Source organism: Biomphalaria glabrata, chromosome 18 (assembly GCF_947242115.1).
Source record: "Biomphalaria glabrata chromosome 18, xgBioGlab47.1, whole genome shotgun sequence".
Classification (NCBI taxonomy): Eukaryota; Metazoa; Mollusca; class Gastropoda; family Planorbidae; genus Biomphalaria; species Biomphalaria glabrata.
Genome location: NC_074728.1, coordinates 19,887,261 through 19,907,275, shown reverse-complemented (window position 1 = coordinate 19,907,275; position 20,015 = coordinate 19,887,261). Strand labels below are relative to the sequence as shown.

General features: G+C 35.1%; 1 protein-coding gene across 1 annotated transcript in view; it reads right to left on the bottom strand.

The window, feature by feature from the left end:
- LOC106072961 (uncharacterized) overlaps positions 1-20,015 on the bottom strand; it is a 77,300-nt gene that overhangs the window by 17,734 nt on the left and 39,551 nt on the right. The window contains exons 18-24 of the mRNA XM_056017486.1: positions 17,318-17,464; positions 15,679-15,737; positions 14,183-14,299; positions 12,401-12,582; positions 7,392-7,561; positions 4,802-4,903; positions 2,089-2,272 (exon numbers count right to left, since the gene is read on the bottom strand). Of these exons, the coding sequence (XP_055873461.1) occupies positions 2,089-2,272; positions 4,802-4,903; positions 7,392-7,561; positions 12,401-12,582; positions 14,183-14,299; positions 15,679-15,737; positions 17,318-17,464 (961 nt within the window). The remainder of the gene's footprint in view (positions 1-2,088; positions 2,273-4,801; positions 4,904-7,391; positions 7,562-12,400; positions 12,583-14,182; positions 14,300-15,678; positions 15,738-17,317; positions 17,465-20,015) is intronic.

Here is a 20,015-nt window from a genome sequence, read left to right as displayed (position 1 = left end):
TGTAACTATCTCTATCTGTCTGTCTGTATACCTATCTATCTATCTATCTATCTATCTATCTATCTATCTATCTATCTATCTATCTATCTATCTATCTATCTTATCTATCTATCTATCTATCTATCTATCTATCTATCTATCTATCTATCTACATACCTACCTATCTATCTATCTATCTATCTATCTATCTATCTATCTATCTATCTATCTATCTATCTATCTATCTATCTATCTATCTATCTATCTATCTATCTTATCTATCTATCTAACTATCTATCTATCTATCTATCTATCTATCTATCTACATACCTACCTATCTATCTATCTATCTATCTATCTATCTATCTATCTATCTATCTATCTATCTATCTATCTATCTATCTATCTACATACCTACCTACCTATCTATCTATCTATCTATCTATCTATCTATCTATCTATCTATCTATCTATCTATCTATCTATCTAACTATCTATCTATCTATCTATCATCTATCTATCTATCTATCTATCTATCTCTCTCTCTGTAGGTCTCTCTCTGTGTCTGCCTGTCTATATGTCTGCCTGACAATATATATCAATCAACCAATCAATCAATCTATCAATCAATTTGTCTGTCCGTCCGTTTGTCTTTCTGTCTATCTATCTGTTTATCTATCATGAAAAGATTGCATATAACAAGTAATAATAGACATTGTAACCCAAATTCTGTAAGTAGACTGAACATGAAGCTTCAAACTTATCTGAATAAAATGGAATATGGAGCCTGAACCAAACTGGTCTTTTCTGTATACAAAGTCCCATAACGGAAAAAAAAAACAAAAGATAAAAACATTTAATTTCTGTTTAACTGCCTTAATATATTTACTATTCCCAAACGAGATATCCATTTCCTAGAAGCCAAAGCTTTACTAATCTCCGTGTTTACACTTCTCTTGAGACTTTGCTGCCTACACCACGTGACACTTAGAAAACAACAACAACAAAAAAAAAACAAAAAAAAAAAGAGACATTTCTTAACGTATCTTCTTCTTTCTTTGAAGCTGTCAGGTAGAGTCGAGTCACAGGCTCTTGAAACACTGGGGCAGCTAAGGCGAAAACGAGCTCCCTCTCAACAGCCTGTTGAACAGTGTGTTCTGTCTGGAAGAAGGCCTTACTTGAGTGTATGCTCGAACTGTCACTGACTCAAACACTCCGGACTCGAGGACTAGAGACCGAGCTCATCATGAACCTCTGTCAGTTTTCTTCTCTGTACCAGGCTTAACGTGCGGGGGTTCGCCATCGTTGAAACGGCCCCTTGAGGAATGGCACCTGAATTGTTGACATGATCGTGGGGAGCTCTTTTAAGACCTCGCACAGTGCAATAAGAATACTCTCTCACACATTAGGTACTCCCACGGGAGTCTTGTTTCGCTACCCGTTTGGCCTAATCGTTTTCTCTCACGAAGGTTTCCATCCTGACGTCACTATGAGGCATGCCGGGATTTTAACTTTTAAAATAGAGACGTTACTTTAAAAAAAAGAAGATGATTACGTCTTACGCTTGTCCATACAGTTCGACGAAACATTCCAATTGTAACTTCCTTTAGCTGCTTTAGACGAAATTGATTGCTGTGATGAAAAACGATGTCATATTTTATGTCGTCTTGTAAGTAATCTTCCTGTTTACACTTCTCTTGAGACATAGACGCGTACGCGACGTGACTTTTAATTGGATGCAAGGCACTAAAAACACATAATTTTCGTCTTCTAGACCTTATTAAATGACAGTAGTCATCATGTATATAACAAAAAAAAAAGCCATAATAAATGCACTTAAGGATTATATTTTTCTTTCATTACCGTTTATTGTATTTTGTATGATTTAATCCAGTGACATTTACGTCTAAAGAGACGATCTTTTCCCTTTGCAACTTCTTGTGTGACTAAAGAAGCCTAAATGACCTTCAATGATTTCATATAAACCCTTTAAACAGCAGTTCTCGTTAAAACAGTTGGTACTGAAGGTTTTCGTTACAAGACAATGTTAATCAATGTATTATTAGAAAAAAAAAACCACAAAAACCCATGAATCATTGATTGTCTAACCGTGTTGATTTTGGACATAATTGATCCAGCAAAGGTCAGGTAGGTGACCTGCTTGTGTCGCCCGAAGACATACAGACCAAAGACAGCGAAAATGTCTGACTCCAAAGTGTAGACTCCTGTAGAAGGAAGCATGAAGCTGCTCGTCACCCAACCAGGGAGTCCCATCACTTTACGGGTGTTGTTCCTAGTAAAAACATTGAGAACGTTTTTGAAATAAAGGAAGGTATAAGTAAGCAAAGCCGAATATTGCTTTTTAAAAAAATACGTTACATTGTCTACATCACGAAGAACTGGTTAGATATTGTTCCAGATAACGGCAAGATCTCATCTCGCAATCGCTTTAAAAAGCCGGCCGCAAACGTGGCATGGGTGGGTTTGGTCAGTTGCAGATAGGCCGCTTCTTCGCTCAGCTTTTTGTTTGTGTCACCCTGGCCACTCTTCTTGCATCAAAGCGAAATACTAAAAAATACTCAAAGCTTATATTAAGAGTATCAATTAGTTTGGATCAGTCATGTAATTAAATTTGTATTACTAGACTAACAATAATAACTCTGTCTGATTAGAGATATTTTTTACCAATTGTTTTTATGTAGCGCAAATTTCATGCTTTTAGCTTTCTCAATGCAATATGATTCTATCATCTGTCTGGACCAGTTGGAAAGGTGTATAGGGAGAAAGAACGGGGTATTTGGATGATCGCTTTTTAAATGTATCAAAAAAAAAAGGGAACGACCTTCTCAAGCCAAAGCAGGAACCACTTTACTAGCGAAGAGTTTATAAATATGGAAGATTGTAGAGTTACCTATTGGTTCTATTTCATGTTTGTGTTCAATGAGCCTCAGATAGCAATCTATAAAGGGGACTAATTCAGCTTATTCCACCACTTCAGTCAAGTACAATTAATTCCCATTGTTTAAGATATCAAACAATTTAATTTATAACCAATAGTTAATTAACTAATTAGTTAAATTTTTAAATTGATTCTTGTGTTGTTAGGTAGAAGAAATAATTGTGCGAAATTTAAGAATTGATCCGAAATTGGGCGTTGGAGTAATACGGATTAAAACATATGCTATTTAAAATTAAAATGTTTAATTTTGTGTTTTTCAATGTTATAACTAATATGTTTTACCTTACAGATTTAAAAAAAAAGGAAAAAAAAAATTATTTTGTTTTTGTATATAATGTTCCTCACTGGCCACTTCCTGCTTGCGTACACTGCCAGTGTACATCTCACAGAAACTTTACTATATGGAATTTTTCAAAAATTATTTTTGCAATGTCTTAGTTCAACCAATAGAAAATGATATTTAATAGAGAAAATATATTTAATGCAGTAATAAAGTTTTGGGGGTTAATGGGTTTAATAGGCGATGTGGATATATGGGTTGATTTTACATTTTATTTTAGCATCATTTTTCCCCGCTTCCCATTCTCGGATCAAGTCTTAAATTTGTGCATAATTATTCATAGTCGAATGAATCCAAAAAATTATCTAATCAGTTAATCATTTAGTATTAATTAATTAATTTTGTTTTATATACCAGAAAGGGAGCTAAACCCTGTAAGTTTTGAGAAATGTGGTCATCTTCGATCACGTAGGAGGAGCTATATAATTATCTTTATAATAATAATCGCACTTTAAAATTGTACGCAATGGTTCATAATTCTATTAAGCACGGAAAAGATGTAAGACGACTGGGATGGATTCAAAAAAACGATCAAGTTTATGATTTGTCCATGTAAAATTAATAAATACAAGAATTCAAAATTTTTAATAATTGGATGTGCATTATTTATAAAACCTCCTGCAGTATTGGAGAACCAAGAATTCTTTGATGACTGACTGACTGATAATCACTAATTACATGGTAATACTTAATATTAATTAAATAAAATTAAGAAATTACACAAATTTGACCTGTCATTAGTCAGCTTAAGCCTAAAAAAATCTAAGCCATTTGCACGATCAAAATTACATCGGTTCAATTGACCATCAACGACTTTTATATTCTCCATTACGACTTAATCTTTAAATGTCTGAAGAATAGGAGCATAATTCTTTCCGCTTTGAGAACTTTTAGCATTATCGGTGCGAAACGTCATCGAGAAAGCGTGAGTTTCTGTTTGTTTGTGGAGAAAATTACTATAGTTTGAAATGTAAAAACTAGTTATCTTATCTTATCTTATATAATACAGACGTTACTTCAAAAAAGAAGATGATTACGTCCTATGCGTCATGAATTTAGTCATGCATATCAACCAATGACTTAAATTCTGCCAAGTCACTGGTTTTCCTGGCTAGCTCAGGCAACCCATTCCACGCTCTAATAGCACTAGGGAAGAAGGAGTGTTTGTACAAATTTGTCCTAGCATATGGGACGAGGAGTGTGCCTTTATCTTTGTGTCTTTCTGAGTATTTTATTAAATTTTGTTTTTGTATTTGAAGATTATGGTTCAGTGTTTTATGTATAATTGCTACTTTACTTTTAAGTCTTCTATCCTGAAGGCTTTCTAAATTTAATGATTTTACTAAAGGTGTTACTCTAGTCAAATATGAATATTCGTTAGTTATGAATCGTTAATAAACGTTAGTTAATGATGATGTGTAGCTGTTATGTAGTGTGTGTGTGTGTGTTGCTATGGTGACTGTGGGAGGAGGTTAGCGATTGGCTGGCGGCTATGTAGTGTGAATGATGCAAGATATACTTACATGGTAATTTTGACCGAGTTGAGTCGTAAAGAGGCAGCATATCGGGCTGCGAATATGGCCAAAGCGAAATGAGAAAGTTTATCTTCGGTGTTGTCAAATACGCTGTAAAAGAAAATGAACATTTCAAAGGTGTTTAATCGTTTTGTAAACCCCATCGGGCGGACAAAGGCTTTGTATGCATGGGGACCGGAAAAATAAGCAGGTCGCGATTGGGTCTGCGTAGTCATGTGAAACACTACACTCATCCTCAACCTCTTCGTAATCGAAGACATTGCCATCAGAGACTACATACACCAGGAGCGGAGAGGGGAATATTGCCGGTGGCGTTTCTAGAATCGCAAACTACATGCCGATATTTTTGCGTGTATTCTCGCGTGTATGGTTTTGTAATAAGCATTGTTTTTATACAGTGGAAGTTACTAAAAAAAAAACCCATTGATGTTTGAAAAGAGTCTCCTAAGTATGTATTGTGAGATACGTGGTCGAGAGGCTAAGTACTTGGCTACCTATAAAGGGAGGCTCGCGGATCTACACCCGTCTCGAGCAGAGTTGTGTTTACTAAGCGCCTAAAGGCAGCTCACAATAACCTTCTCCCAGATACCCCTCCCCCCACTGGTCCACAAATGAGATTGGACCAAAGCGCTCTGTGCATGCTATAAGCATAAAAGTAGCGTTATATAAAAGCCATAATTTTTAAGTTATACCTTCCGAAAAATATAAAAAGAACAAGAAACTTGTAATGTTTTTGCATTAGACTACATTATTATCTATAATATAAAGCAGAAAGTAAGGCGTATGAATGTATGTCCTGAAAAAAAAAATCAAAACAGTTTAACCAATCTTGATAAAATTTGGCATGAATGTTCTTTAGATCGTATTGTATGTTTAATGTCCCTCCCACGATCGGAGGGTCCTACAAAATAGAAAATAAGTGTGAAAGAACTAAACTTTTTTTTTAACTTTTTTTTTTCACGCTAATTACGATTCGAGGGCAGCGGGTAATTCATTACATTACATATACAAGAAAGAGTCGTTCATTGAATATTAACATTATCAATATGTTTTTCGTATAATAGGGATCTATATATATACTATAGCTGCTGTTTTTTTTTTAAATTATAGAAATTTAAATTGTTTGCAACTTTCTTAGACTTATGCTAGGCAAGCTGTTGAAGGTCAGTGTTAAGTGTCCACTGAAAGGTCAAGCTAGTGCCCGTTATCATTTTATGACCAGCGGGAAGAATTTTACACAGATGACCTTGTAATCTGGAGATAGATTTTCAGCTTGCATTTTTGTACGATATTTAGCAGGTCATCAACGGGTCCAATCGCTGCATTAACCCTGTCTCTAAATTCTTGGTTTGTGATGTGGTCTTTAAATGTGATACCTAGGATCCTTCTGTAGCATCTCGATTCCATTGATAGGATCCTCCTCTCTAGCTTTGCAGTCAGCGTCCAAGACTCGCAAGCATAAAAATGTGGCCATGACCAGGAAGCACATCAGTCTGATTTGGGTGCCGAGAACTAAGCCATTGTCTTTCCAAATTAGCTGATCTTGACCACTTCATGACCTGCTAGCTATTGTATAAAAGCTGAAACTAAAACTATATGTCTATATTACAAGGTCTTCAAGTCTCGCAAAGACCTTCATTCAGGGAACAGTACCAGGAAAAAGAAGAAAAAGGCAGACAGAGATAAAAATGTGGACGGGCCTGCCCTTGAAAGAGGTTATATCCAAGACAAAAGAAAGGAATAAATGGAGAAAGACGGTTGTGGCTGTTTATAAGGCTTGTCTTCGAGTCTGAAGATTAGCGAGGAATACAGTACTTCCCGTGGATGCGCAGCCCCATCTGTGACCTACATATTTTGCCACATCCAGGGCAAGCATAAGGAGGTCAGAACAAGCAATCATTGTCCGAGTTATCCCTGTGAGTTCAGCGTCCATGGAGCATGCAGCTAAGCCGCATGACCCAAAGATCCGGTCTGGTTGGACTATAAAGGCCCCATACTCAGATCTACAGGGGCCCCTCAATACCGACCCATAGGTACTGGGCATCATCGACAGCGTTTCTAGATCGAGCCCACCCCTTTTCATTCCATGACATCTAACAGTTTTACCTTCACCTTTCCATTAGTGTGTTGAACCAATGGGCACCACACAAGATCTGTCAACCTTCTTTCTCATTTCCTCTCTGTCTTTTACCTTGGATAGAATTTCATTGAACTACAGGCCTCTCCTTTCTTTGATGTCATCCCATCGCTATCTCTGTCTGCCCCTTCTTCTTTTCCTGGTTCTGTTCCCTGAAGGAAGGTATTTTCGAGCCCCAAGTACCTTGTGATGTAGCCATAGAGTTAAAGTATGCGTTATTTGACTTCGGTTAGCAGGTCATCGTGGGGTTCAGTTGCTGTATTAATCCCGTTTCCTATCTTGTCATTTCGGATTTAACTCTTTCTCTCCTAACCGACGATACAAACGTTGATTCCATCAGAATGTGGTAAATAATTAGGGAGAGAAAGAGTTAAGGACCTTAGAACTTTATGATTTTAAATTCGAAACGCATTGTGTTATAAAATTTCAATGGCTACTTACTTCCACGTGTACTCATGGAAAAACAAAACACTCGGCACCAGGAGTCCAAGGCTGGGATCGCCAAGGTCACTTCGGCGGAATCTGTCCGCAGCGCAGCGGACTCTGAAGTAGTGCATCACGAGGATCGGCCTGTTACTAAGCAGAAGTCCAGTCACGTTCGTGAGATCTAACTAGGGAAGTGTCAACAACAACAAAAAAAGGGTATTCCTTTAAACAAATCTACATTTACATTACCAATTTCAGCTCATCTAGCAATAGGATCTTTTTTATCTGACACCAGAGATGTATCTTGGTGAAACAAGCTAGGAAGGAAATTTAAAATCGAACAAGAACTAGAAATAAAAAAGAATACTTTTTGAAAACCAAAGCTTATCAAGGGGAAATAACAGCTAGTTACTGCCATGTATCTGAAAATTACAAGGTTTCTGTTATATAAAATTAATTAGTACAAAATGATTACCTAAGTCTAAGTAAGTAAGTAAGATCAACTAACAGTTTGTTTGCTTTTTCGATTGATTCGTGTATTGTTATGGACTATGAATAATTATGCAAAACTTCAACTTGATCCGAGAAAAAAGAACGTGTCAAAAGTAATAAGGGGAGTAAACAAATATATACCTCTCTCATTAAGTAGTATTTATTTGCCTTATTTTGAAACAAAAATATTAATCACCAACAGTCACACACAAAAAAAATGATTCATTTTTTCGATTGATTCATGTCTTGTCAGGTTCAATAAATAATTGTTAAAAGTTTTTAACTTGATAGGAAAAGGGAAATGGGAGAAAAAAACATGTTCAAACATTTTACCAGACAGACAGACAGACAGACAGAGAGACAGGCAGAGTGAGTTGTTTTAAAATAAAATGGAGGTGAAATTTTCATGGGCTAATAGAGAAAGTGGTAAAAGTCGTGGTTGCTAAGTGGTAAAGGTCGTGGTCGCTAAGTGGTAATGTCGTGGTTGCTAAGTGGTAAAGGCCATGGTTGTTAAGTGGTAAAGGTCGTGGTCGCTAAGTGGTAAGGTCGTGGTTGCTAAGTGGTAAAGGCCATAGTTGCTAAGTGGTAAAGGCCATGGTCATTAAGTGGTAAAGGTCGTGGTTGCTAAGTGGTAAAGGTCATAGTTGCTAAGTTGTAAAGGTCATGGTTGCTAAGTGGTAAAGCGCTTGGTTTCCAACCCAAAAATTCTCGGAAATTTTAGGACGCCCTTGAGTTTACTCAACTCTAAAGGCACCTGACATTAGTTGGGGGGGGGGGCAAGTAAAACGGTTGGTCGTTGTGCTGGCCACTGTGACAATCCGTCCGATGAGCAAAAACAATCAAACAGATTAAATTACGTTGAACATAATTATTATATTTTAGCCATATTCAACGCCGTGAAAAAAAGGTGTGTGCCTAGACTATTTTCCCCAACTCTCCCCTTCTTTTACCCCATTCACCTTCCTAAACCACACCGCCTTTGCTATTCACCAGCTTGACCATCTCGGTGTGATGATTTCTGTTTTTTTATTGCCTGACATTTCTTCTTATATTAATAACGGTTCAAATAGAATCATCTAGCCGGAGATGTATATAAACAATTTGACAAAAAACTTAAGAAACATCTGTGTTCTTTTTAGCGGCCCCCGAAAGGGGAAAAGACGCTATTAGTTTTGTGCGAAATGTCTGTCCGTCTGTCCGTCTGTCCGTCCGTCCCGTTTAGATCTCGTAAACTAGAAAAGATATTGAAAATCAGACATCACAATATTTTAGACCATTCAAAGTTCTGATACAACGGCTACTTTTTTTTTCTGAAAGCGAAAAATCTAATTTTTAAAATCAGTTATGCAAGCAGTTTTTTTTATGAGAAAAAGGCTAATTAGTATGCATTACAAGTTAGACCCAATTTAAAAAGAATAGTAATCTTGTAAACTTCATTTTTAGGAACTTTTTTTTATTGCGGAAATTAAAAAAAAAAATTGTTTGAGGATTCGAATAAGAGATTGAGCCTTTTCAAAACAATTAGATCAATTATAAGACATCAGTTAGGCCAGGGGAGGCGCGGTGACTGAGCGGTAAAGCGCTTGGCTTCCGAACCGTGGGTCCCGGGTTCGAATCCTGGTGAAGACTGGGATTTTCAACTTTGGAATTGGGCGCCTCTTAGTCCACTCAGCTCCAATGGGTACCTGACATTAGTTGGGGAAGAGTAACGGCGGTTGGTCGTTGTGCTGGCTACCCTCGTTAACCGTAGGCCACAAAAACAGATGAACTTTACATCATCTGCCCTATAGACCACAAGGTCTGAAAGGGGAACTAGTAAGGCCAGGTTCACATCTAACTTTGCATTCACTTTCACCTATCCTTTGATCTGCGGGACCGTTGGGGCACTACACAAGATCTGTTAACCTTCTTTCTCCATTTTTATCTCTCATTTGTCTTTGATATAATTTCATTCGGATGTTTTTTCTGAAAATATTAAAGCCTGCCTGGGTGGACCACTTCGGGAGCCGATTTTGAGTTTGTGTCTCCACACAAACTGTCTTTTGTAACCTTGTTTCTTTATAAAACTTCTTCAAACTAATCGTTTACGTAGACTTTCAATTTAATACCAACTTGACTTAGGTATTGATAGCATTAGACTTTTTACTAATACAACTTCAACTGATATAACTTATCATCTAAGAAACTTAACGATACAACTTTATGATACAACTTCAACTGATATAACTTATCATTTAAAAAACTTAACGATACAACTTTATGATACAATTTCAACTGATGGACCTGCAGTCGTTTAAAAACTTACTGTTTATATGTTATAGATTGTAGGTTTACTTGTTATAGATAGTATATGTTTTATATAGCATGTTTACATGCTATAGATAGTATATGCTATAGATAGTAGGTTTGCATGTTATAGATAGTAGATTTACATGTTATTGATAGTAGATTTACATGTTATTGATAGTAGATTTACTTGTTATAGATAGTATGTTTACGTGTTATAGATAGTAGGTTTACATATTATAGATAGTAGATTTACGTGTTATAGATAGTAGGTTTACATGTTATAGATAGTAGATTTACATGTTATAGATAGTAGGTTTACATGTTATAGATAGTAGGTTTACAAGTTATAGATAGTAGATTTACATGTTATAGATAGTAGGTTTACATGTTATAGATAGTAGGTTTACGTGTTATAGATAGTAGGTTTCATGTTATAGATAGTAGATTTACATGTTATAGATAGTAGATTTTATGTTATAGATAGTAGATTTACATGTTATAGATAGTAGGTTTACATGTTATAGATAGTAGGTTTACGTGTTAAAGATAGTAGATTTACATGTTATAGATAGTAGGTTTACGTGTTATAGATAGTAGATTTACATGTTATAGATAGTAGGTTTTTGTGTTATAGATAGTAGGCTTACGTGTTATAGATAGTAGGTTTACGTGTTATAGATAGTAGATTACATGTTATAGATAGTAGATTTACATGTTATAGATAGTAGGTTTACATGTTATAGATAGTAGGTTTACGTGTTATAGATAGTAGGTTTCATGTTATAGATAGTAGATTTACAAGTTATAGATAGTAGATTTCATGTTATAGATAGTAGATTTACATGTTATAGATAGTAGATTTACATGTTATAGATAGTAGGTTTACGTGTTATAGATAGTAGATTTACATGTTATAGATAGTAGGTTTACCTGTTATAGATAGTAGGTTTACATGTTATAGATAGTAGGTTTACGTGTTATAGATAGTAGATTTACATGTTATAGATAGTAGGTTTTTGTGTTATAGATAGTAGGCTTACGTGTTATAGATAGTAGGTTTACGTGTTATAGATAGTAGGTTTACATGTAATAGATAGTAGGTTTACATGTTATAGATAGTAGGTTTACATGTTGTAGATAGTAGCTTTACGTGTTATAGATAGTAGCTTTACGTGTTATAGATAGTAGGTTTTTGTGTTATAGATAGTAGGCTTACGTGTTATAGATAGTAGGTTTACATGTAATAGATAGTAGGTTTACATGTTATAGATAGTAGGTTTACATGTTGTAGATAGTAGGTTTACGTGTTATAGATAGTAGGTTTACATGTTGTAGATAGTAGGTTTGCATGTTATAGATAGTAGGTTTACATGTTGTAGATAGTAGGTTTACATGTAATAGATAGTAGGTTTACATGTTATAGATAGTAGGTTTACATGTTGTAGATAGTAGGTTTACATGTTGTAGATAGTAGGTTTACGTGTTATAGATAGTAGGTTTACATGTTGTAGATAGTAGGTTTACGTGTTATAGATAGTAGGTTTACATGTTGTAGATAGTAGATTTACATGTTATAGATAGTAGATTTACATGTTATAGATAGTAGGTTTATATGTTGTAGATAGTAGATTTACATGTTATAGATAGTAGGTTTTTGTGTTATAGAACGTATGTTTACGTGTTATAGATAGTACGTTTATATTTTATAGATAGTAGGTTTACATGTTATAGATAGTAGGCTTATGACGTTATGTCTTGATTTTATTTATTTTTTTAAATATATTTTTATTTTTTATTTTTTCTTTTTTTTTTTGTAACTTTTATGTAAGACTTTTGTGACTTCTGCGACTATTTCATGATAGCAAACTGTACATCAGCACTATATTCGATTACAATATCCCAATATTATTCCCCATTACTATATTAGCGTTCATTAGCTTGTGGGGTGCGTGTTAGAGATGCTAAGTACGCTTGAACTTGGCTTGGCTACCTATGGAGGGGGCTCGAGGTTCGACATCCGACTCAAGCAGAGTTGTGTTTACTGAGCGCCTGAAGGCACTGAAAACCTTCTCACAGATATCCCCTCCCCCCACTGGTCCACAAATGAGATTGGACCAAAGCGCTCTGAGCATGCTATAGGCATGAAAGTAGCGCTATATAAAAGCTATAATTACTAATATACCCTTACTTCTGTCATCGATTACTACGTTCGATTACTTTATTTTATTGCTATATTCGATTACCTTCAACCAGTCCCCTGGGTCATCAAGAGTATAGGCGTCTGCTCCGCCATTGTTGTCCCTGGCGATCTGGAAAGATGTGTCGTTGACGGAAGCCACCACGACCAACTCTCCGCTGTACTCGGGGAAGTTGTATGAGACGACAATGAACTCTTTCCCGAAGGACGATTTGGGCATCAACATTTCTAGACCAGAGAAAACTGTCTGTTAATCTATCGAACGCTACATCAAAAATTGTTCTTTTAATCTAACGGCCACTACATTTATGATTGTTTTTTTAATCTAATGGCCACTACATTTAAAATTGTTCTTTTAATCTAACGGCCACTACATGTATGATTCTTCTTTTAATCTAACGGCCACTACATTTATGATTCTTCTTTTAATATAACGGCCACTACATTTATGATTCTTCTTTTAATCTAACGGCCACTACATCTAAAATTGTTCTTTTAATCTAGCGGCCACTACATTTATGATTCTTCTTTTAATCTAACGGCCACTACATTTATGATTGTTTTTTTAATATAATGGCCACTACATTTATGATTTTTTTTTTATCTAACGACCACTACATCTAAAATTGTTCTTTTAATCTAACGGCCATTACGTTTAACGTTGTTCTTTTAATCTAATGGCCACTACATTACAACTTGTGAGTTTAATCTAACGGCCATTACATTTAACCATGTTCATTTAATGTAACGACCATTACATTTAACCATGTTCATTTAATGTAACGACCATAACATTTAACCATGTTCATTTAATCTTACGACCTCAGCATTTAAAATTGTTCGTTTAATCTAACGGCCACTACATTTTAAATTGTTCTTTCAATCTATCGGCCACTACATTTAAAATAATTCTTCATTTATAGTCTCTCTATATAATCTTCCCAGAGCTGAATTTATCTAGAAGCAACAAAAGCTGTAGCGTAGGGCCCCTAAAAGATTGCAGGGATATTTTCAATCATTTTGAAGAAAAAGCGAAGAAAAAAAGCCCCGTGTCAATTTCAAAAGGGCTCATTACTAAATAGCTTAGGGCCTTATCAATTCTAAGTCCGGCCCTGCATCTGAAACGTTACGTTTTAGTTGCAATTTTAATACATATCTACAATGGCAAGGAATCAAGTTTAGAGGATTCCGTATCCGTCTCGTCTTCTGCTTAGCAGGAGATGAACCAAGCGCAAAACAAAAAAAAAAGTTAAAGTTACCAATTTTCAGATTTTTCGATCTAAGCGATTGGAGTGGGGGGGGGGGGGCAATGAAAGCTCATCTCTTTCTAAAGTTGACGGTTAACAAGGGTGCCATGTGGCTACCATAAACAAGCAAGAACCTTTACTTCCCCATTGGATTGTGTGGACTCAGGGGCGCCATTCCCTGTGGTCACCGTGATTTGAAATCAAAGCTCCTCGGTTTAGGCACAGAAAACAGGTAAAACTATTGTTAAAAAATACTTTAAGAAAAAACAAATCTTATATAATGGAAACCCTTGCCGCACAATAACAGCCATATCACTAAATACTGCAAGGTTTATTTTCCTATTTTCTATCTAAAACAAAATTAAATAATTACCACTAATTTTTATTTACAAATATCTTAGTATTTTTTATTGAATCTTAAATTGTCTTAGACTATGATTAATTGTTAACAATGTCTTAGACTATGATTAATTGTTGACAAGAAATATACTTGAACCATACAGGCGACAAATAATCTCTAAAATGATTCCAAACAGAAATATGACAAGACAATACGCTGATAAACTGTTAACAAGACTGACCTGCAGTAAAGTCCATTGATTCACCAAAATGTTCTTGTTCACATTCATAACCTCGAGAAATGGACCGGCAACTTCCTGAGACCACACCGAACGGGCGACTACCTGTCAGCACTGAACCTAAACATCAATCCAACATTAAAGAAACAAAAATTATGCCTGCTATTAAGAGGAATTATAAAATAGAATTTATCTTTTTTTAGGAGATAGTAAACCATAGGCTGATACGAGGCTGGGGCATCACTCTGGAATATAAAGTAAATAAGATAATGCTATTCGAAAAAAAAATCTTTTTTTTTCTTTGAGCGTATAACTATAATAGCAGTTCCCCTGTTAGACCGTGTGGTCAGTAGGGGAGATAATGTAAAGGTCATCCGCTTTGTAAACGACGTGGTTGTTATCAATGTGTATAATGTTGAAGAACACTGGGTTCGTGTGTCCTGGAGCTACACTTAACACGTAACAAACATACATAGTACAGATTGGCTTGACTCCATCTTTAGCGGGCAAATATAAATGAATATGCAAATACAGAGTAGATTACCTGTTCTCTTTCTATGACTTCTTGGTCACAATGATTAAGTCCGGCCCTGCTATTTAGTGACAGGTAAATACTGCTTATCCTCCACCCCCACCCCCATTTTTTTTCGCCTCTTAAATAACGTAGGATAACTCTACTCCGTCCGACTTGCAAAAATAAAAGAGTGATCTTTCCAAACTCTTGAGCCATGAAGAGAAATATATATATATAATATATCCTCTAGAATACAAATAACGTCCGCATCACAGTGGGTAACAGAAAAACTTCAAGAACATGTAGCCAGGTTTAAGTACAGAAAACAACTACTAAAAATATGTGTACTATCTCTACTGTCTTCAAGTGACTCCTCCACCAACTGACCTTACGTTACTACTAACTAGAAGTGAATTAAGTCATTCTTACTTCTTTTTTCTATGTCCGAGGGTTCTCGTGCTTTTCACCTTCTTGACTTAAGGTGAACAGGTAATGGCAAGCGAGACTGTTACAGCTTCTGTGGCCACAACGACCAAGAAGAGTAGCCAGGCTGAAAGAGCGCCGAACCAACAAAAAGCTGAGAAAAGAAGCAGGCCTATCTGCAACTGACCAAACCTATCCACGTATGCTGCCGGCTTTTTAAAGCGAGGATTGGACTTAACAGTCATCTTCGTATTTATAGGAAATGAGAAATGTGCTCATCTTCGATCACCAAGGAGGAGCCATACTGTGAAGATATCTAGATGCAAACAACACTGAACCATTACTTGATAATAGAAAAACACAGCCAACTAGAAATACTCAGAAAGACACGTAGATAAAAGTGCATGTCTTATTCCCTTTGCTAGAGCAAATTGACATAAGTTCTATATGTATCCTAGTCACATTACATTGAATGCGTTTGTGTGTGTGTGTGTGCAAGCATCGACTCGTACAACTCAAATAACTCAATTAAGTTAAATGTCGAAAAGGTATTTACACTCACCTGTTAAAGTGGCTACAATGTCCCTCGAATTGCATTCAGATATTTCATACGACTGATAACTGCAAGTTAAACATTGTTTCTTGTAATTTAAACATTTTCTAGAATTATTTCAATGCATTTATTTCCGAGCTTAATTACAATACCTAATGTCTAAAAAAATGTTTACTTTTGAGGAGTAAAAGGCAATTTCAAGTAAACAAAAATAAAAAAAAATAAAAATTTCTTAAAAAAAAAAAAAAAAAAAAAAAAAAAAAAAAAAGCTTATCTAAAAGAGGAGAACTCCGCCCTTAAAACTATACTTGCCAATAATGTTCAACTTATTTTTCTTATTTGATATCAAACAAAAATTATTACCAATAATTAATTGACATATTCAGTATTTTTGTTTATTGATTAATGATCTGTTAAAAACAATAAATAATTGTTTCAAGTATGAACTTGATTGGAGAATGCTAAAAGGAGAAATCGCGTTAAAAATTATTTAAGGGGACTAAACCCAACAAATTTAGCCCCATATGAGAATACTGAAGTATTAGTTTCCCTTGTTGCTTTTAAACAAAAATAATGAAATACCAGTACCAGTATTTGATTGTCTGATAGGTTACTTTTTAAAAATGGCTTCATGTATTGTCTTTGTTAATGAAAAAAAAAGGCAAATTTTCAGCTTGATCCAAGAAATGGTGTAGGGGAAATAACGTGTACACACTTTTTACCAGACAGACAAACAGACAGACAGAGTGAGTTGATATAAGCTTTGTAAAAAAAATATATTTATTTCGATCCTCCAGCTGATTCTAAAAAAGAAAGACAACAACATTAACAATTTTTAAAATAGCAAAAAAAAAAAAAAAACAAGAAAAAAATATTTATAGAGTTACAAAAACGTCATCAGAAACAGAAAACTTAAACATAACAACATAACCATAAACGCAATAAAATCATAGGAAAGACAACAATACATAAATAATTAACAAAACATCAACGCATTAGGATAACAGCAAAACTAGAGAATAAACAGTCGTATCATTTTTATAACCTAAAGAACAACATTAGCCATAACAGAAATAATAATATTAACAACATTTACAATAAGACCATCTACAATAACAGCAATAATAACAACTTCTATAGTAACAAAAGCATCAACAATAAAAACAATAAAAAAACAACATCTATAGTAACAACAGAATCTAAAAAAATAACATAAAAATATCAAGACAAAGAATAACTTTATTAATAACAAACACAACATTAAAAAACAACAACAGCATCGATATTTGCAACAACGTCATAAGTCATTAGAACATGGCAGACGTATCGATGAAACTTGTCAAGGTTTAGGGTTTAATCATGGCAGTCGTAGAGTTAAAAGATGAGTCCTGTCATTTCTTAAGATTCAAACATGAAAGTGATAGAGTTAAAAGATGACATTTGCCAAGTTTTATTATTTATAAATGAGTCATAGAGTTAAAATATGACATTTGCCAAGTTTTTAGATTTATACATGAGTCGTAGAGTTAAAAGATAACATTAGCCAACTTTTATGATTTAAACATGACAGTGGTAGAGTTAAAAAATGATATCTGCCAAGTTTTATGATTTAAACATGACAGTCGTAGAGTTAAAAGATAATAGATACCTGCGAAGACTTATGACGATATCGCTGCCCGACACATGAACACGATTCGAATGTAGAATTGCAATAGGTCTATGTCTGCCATCTCTTCGCATCCGTACAGTGACACTCACTGCCACATCAGCGACAATCACCAGTGAAGGATTCTGCCTGCGTTGTCATAAGGAAGACGAGTAAATGGAAAGCTTATATCTTACTGTCGTGGCATATACTGGGTCAGTCTTAGAGATAAGCCATCACCCCAGAAGCAACAAAAAAAAAACAACAACAAGGTTACAAAGAAAGTTTGTGTGGAAACACAAACTCAAAATCGGCCCCCAAAGTGGCCCACCAAGGCAGGTAAAAAGGCAGGTATCAATATTTTCAGAAAGAACATCAGAATTAAATTCTATCAAAGACAAATGACAGAGAAGAATGGAGAAAGAAGGTTGACAGATTTTGTGTGGTGCATATCTGTCCAGCAGACCAAAGGATAGGTAAATGTGAATGTGAAGTTAAATGCGAACCTAGCCTAACTGATGACTTATAATGAATATCTAATTGATCTAACTGTTTTGTAAAGGGTCAATCTCTTATTCAAATCCTCAAAAAAAGATAAAAATAATCCGTAAAAAAAAAAATTCCGTTAGTTAAGTGTTTCTTGATTGTGATGTGACACTGCAGTTTACGCGATAATATGAAAAACTACTTATTAATTGTTGTTTTAATTTATGTCCAACTTATATGCATACTAAATAGATTTTTCTCTTAAAAAAAAAAGTAAACATTATTTTTGGGTAAATGTAGTAGTTAGTATGACAGAACTTACATAACAAAGCAATATAAGAGTTGAAAATAATTATTCTAACAAAAACTCTAACACCATTTGCATAAATGTGTTAAAAATATGGCATGTGATGATTTCCCCGTAGTAAAAAGCCTACGTGTTTGTTACTATTAATAGTAAATAGTTGTAAACGTGGTGTAATTTATGAAAAAAACTGCTTATAAGTGATTTAAAAATTAGATTTTTCGCTTTTAGAAAAGAAAAAAGTAGCCGTTGCATCATAACTTTGAATGGACTAAAATATTATGATTTCTGATTTTTACTCGTTTCTAGTTTACGAGATCTAAACGGTACGGACAGAAGGACAGACTTTTCACACAAAACTATTAGCGTCTTTTCCCCTTTCGGGGGCCGCTAAAATTACACTTGGTCCGCATCGCTTTCAGATTGCTAGGGTTACGAGGAAGAGCTTCGATGTTATACCACAAGCTTTGAATGTTTACCCTGTATTATGACCATGCTTCCGTTTTTTATTCTACGTTTATAGCGTTATCAGAAGAACCTTCATCTATCCCTGTTGAACATTTGGGGCACCACACAAGATCTTTTGACCCTTTTTGTCCATTCATCTATGTCTTCTGTCATGGATAGAATTTCATTTAACTGTTACCTCAAAGATCACCAATTTCACCTATCCCTTAGTCTGTTGGACTATTGGGGCACCACACACCACTGTCAACCGTCTTTCTCCATTCCTGTGTGTCCTTTGCCATGCATAAAACTGGGTGGGCAGATAAACTCGGAATATGACAGATTTGTAATGATCTGTATATTTAAGAGATACAGCAATCTAGGGATACGGTGTGTCACGCTTCAGTGCGCAAGACAGACGCAAAAAAGCTTGTCAGTGCGCAAGACGGGAGAAGAGGCCTTTCAAAATTATAAATCACATTTTGGGTTTGTGAAATAAATACATAAATGTTTATTGCCAGGCTGAATAATTTCGATGATCTTGGATAGATATTGATGTAATAAAGAAATATTTAGAAAAAAGATAGAAGGTCAAAATAGAAGTTTTAGAAGCTTAGAGAAAAAACTAACAGTGACGTAATCTATTTAGCAAAGTTTGTGTACCATACAATATAAGAGACATACAGCTAGCGATGTCATTTATCCAAGCCACTATTTAGTGTTATGGATAGCTATTTATCACCATTATCTTAACTGTGCTTTATTTTATATAACAACTAGTCTGCCATGACCCGCGGCCTGCGGGTCTTAGTTTGGGTATTTCTGATATACTAGATTGGATTTAGATCTATAACAAACTTGGTAAACGGGTTTACCCGAATTGTTAAAAAAAGTTTCGTTTTTTAATACAGATACTATTAGGTAATTTTTGTCTATGTTTAGGGTCCTCCTGTTGTTGGAGGGACATTAAACCTACACTACGGTCTCCGACATGATCTATGGAACATTTATGCCAAATTTTAGAAAGATTGGTCAAACGGTTTTGATTTCTATGTGGGACATACATACATACATACATACCTACATACATACATACATACATACATACATACATACATACCTACATACATACATACCTACATACATACATACATACATACATACAAACAAACATACTGTTGTAACCCCACTCCCGCGCTACACTAATGGTGCGCATCTGAGCACTACTGAACACGACTAGTGAAAGACATATAGAGACAGGAAGAAGGACTGTTGTAAGCCGGCTAAAAGTCATGGGAGTTTGAACAGTCTGGTGCTGAGTGTTGTCCTGTGTGATACTAGGAAACTGTGTGGGAGACCTGGAGCGACACTGGGAAGTGTGTCGGTGGTCTGTTCTCTGTTCTGGTATGAAGTAGGACTCTTAGAACTTAAGACATATTACTCCCTGTGACTTTATAGCAGAAG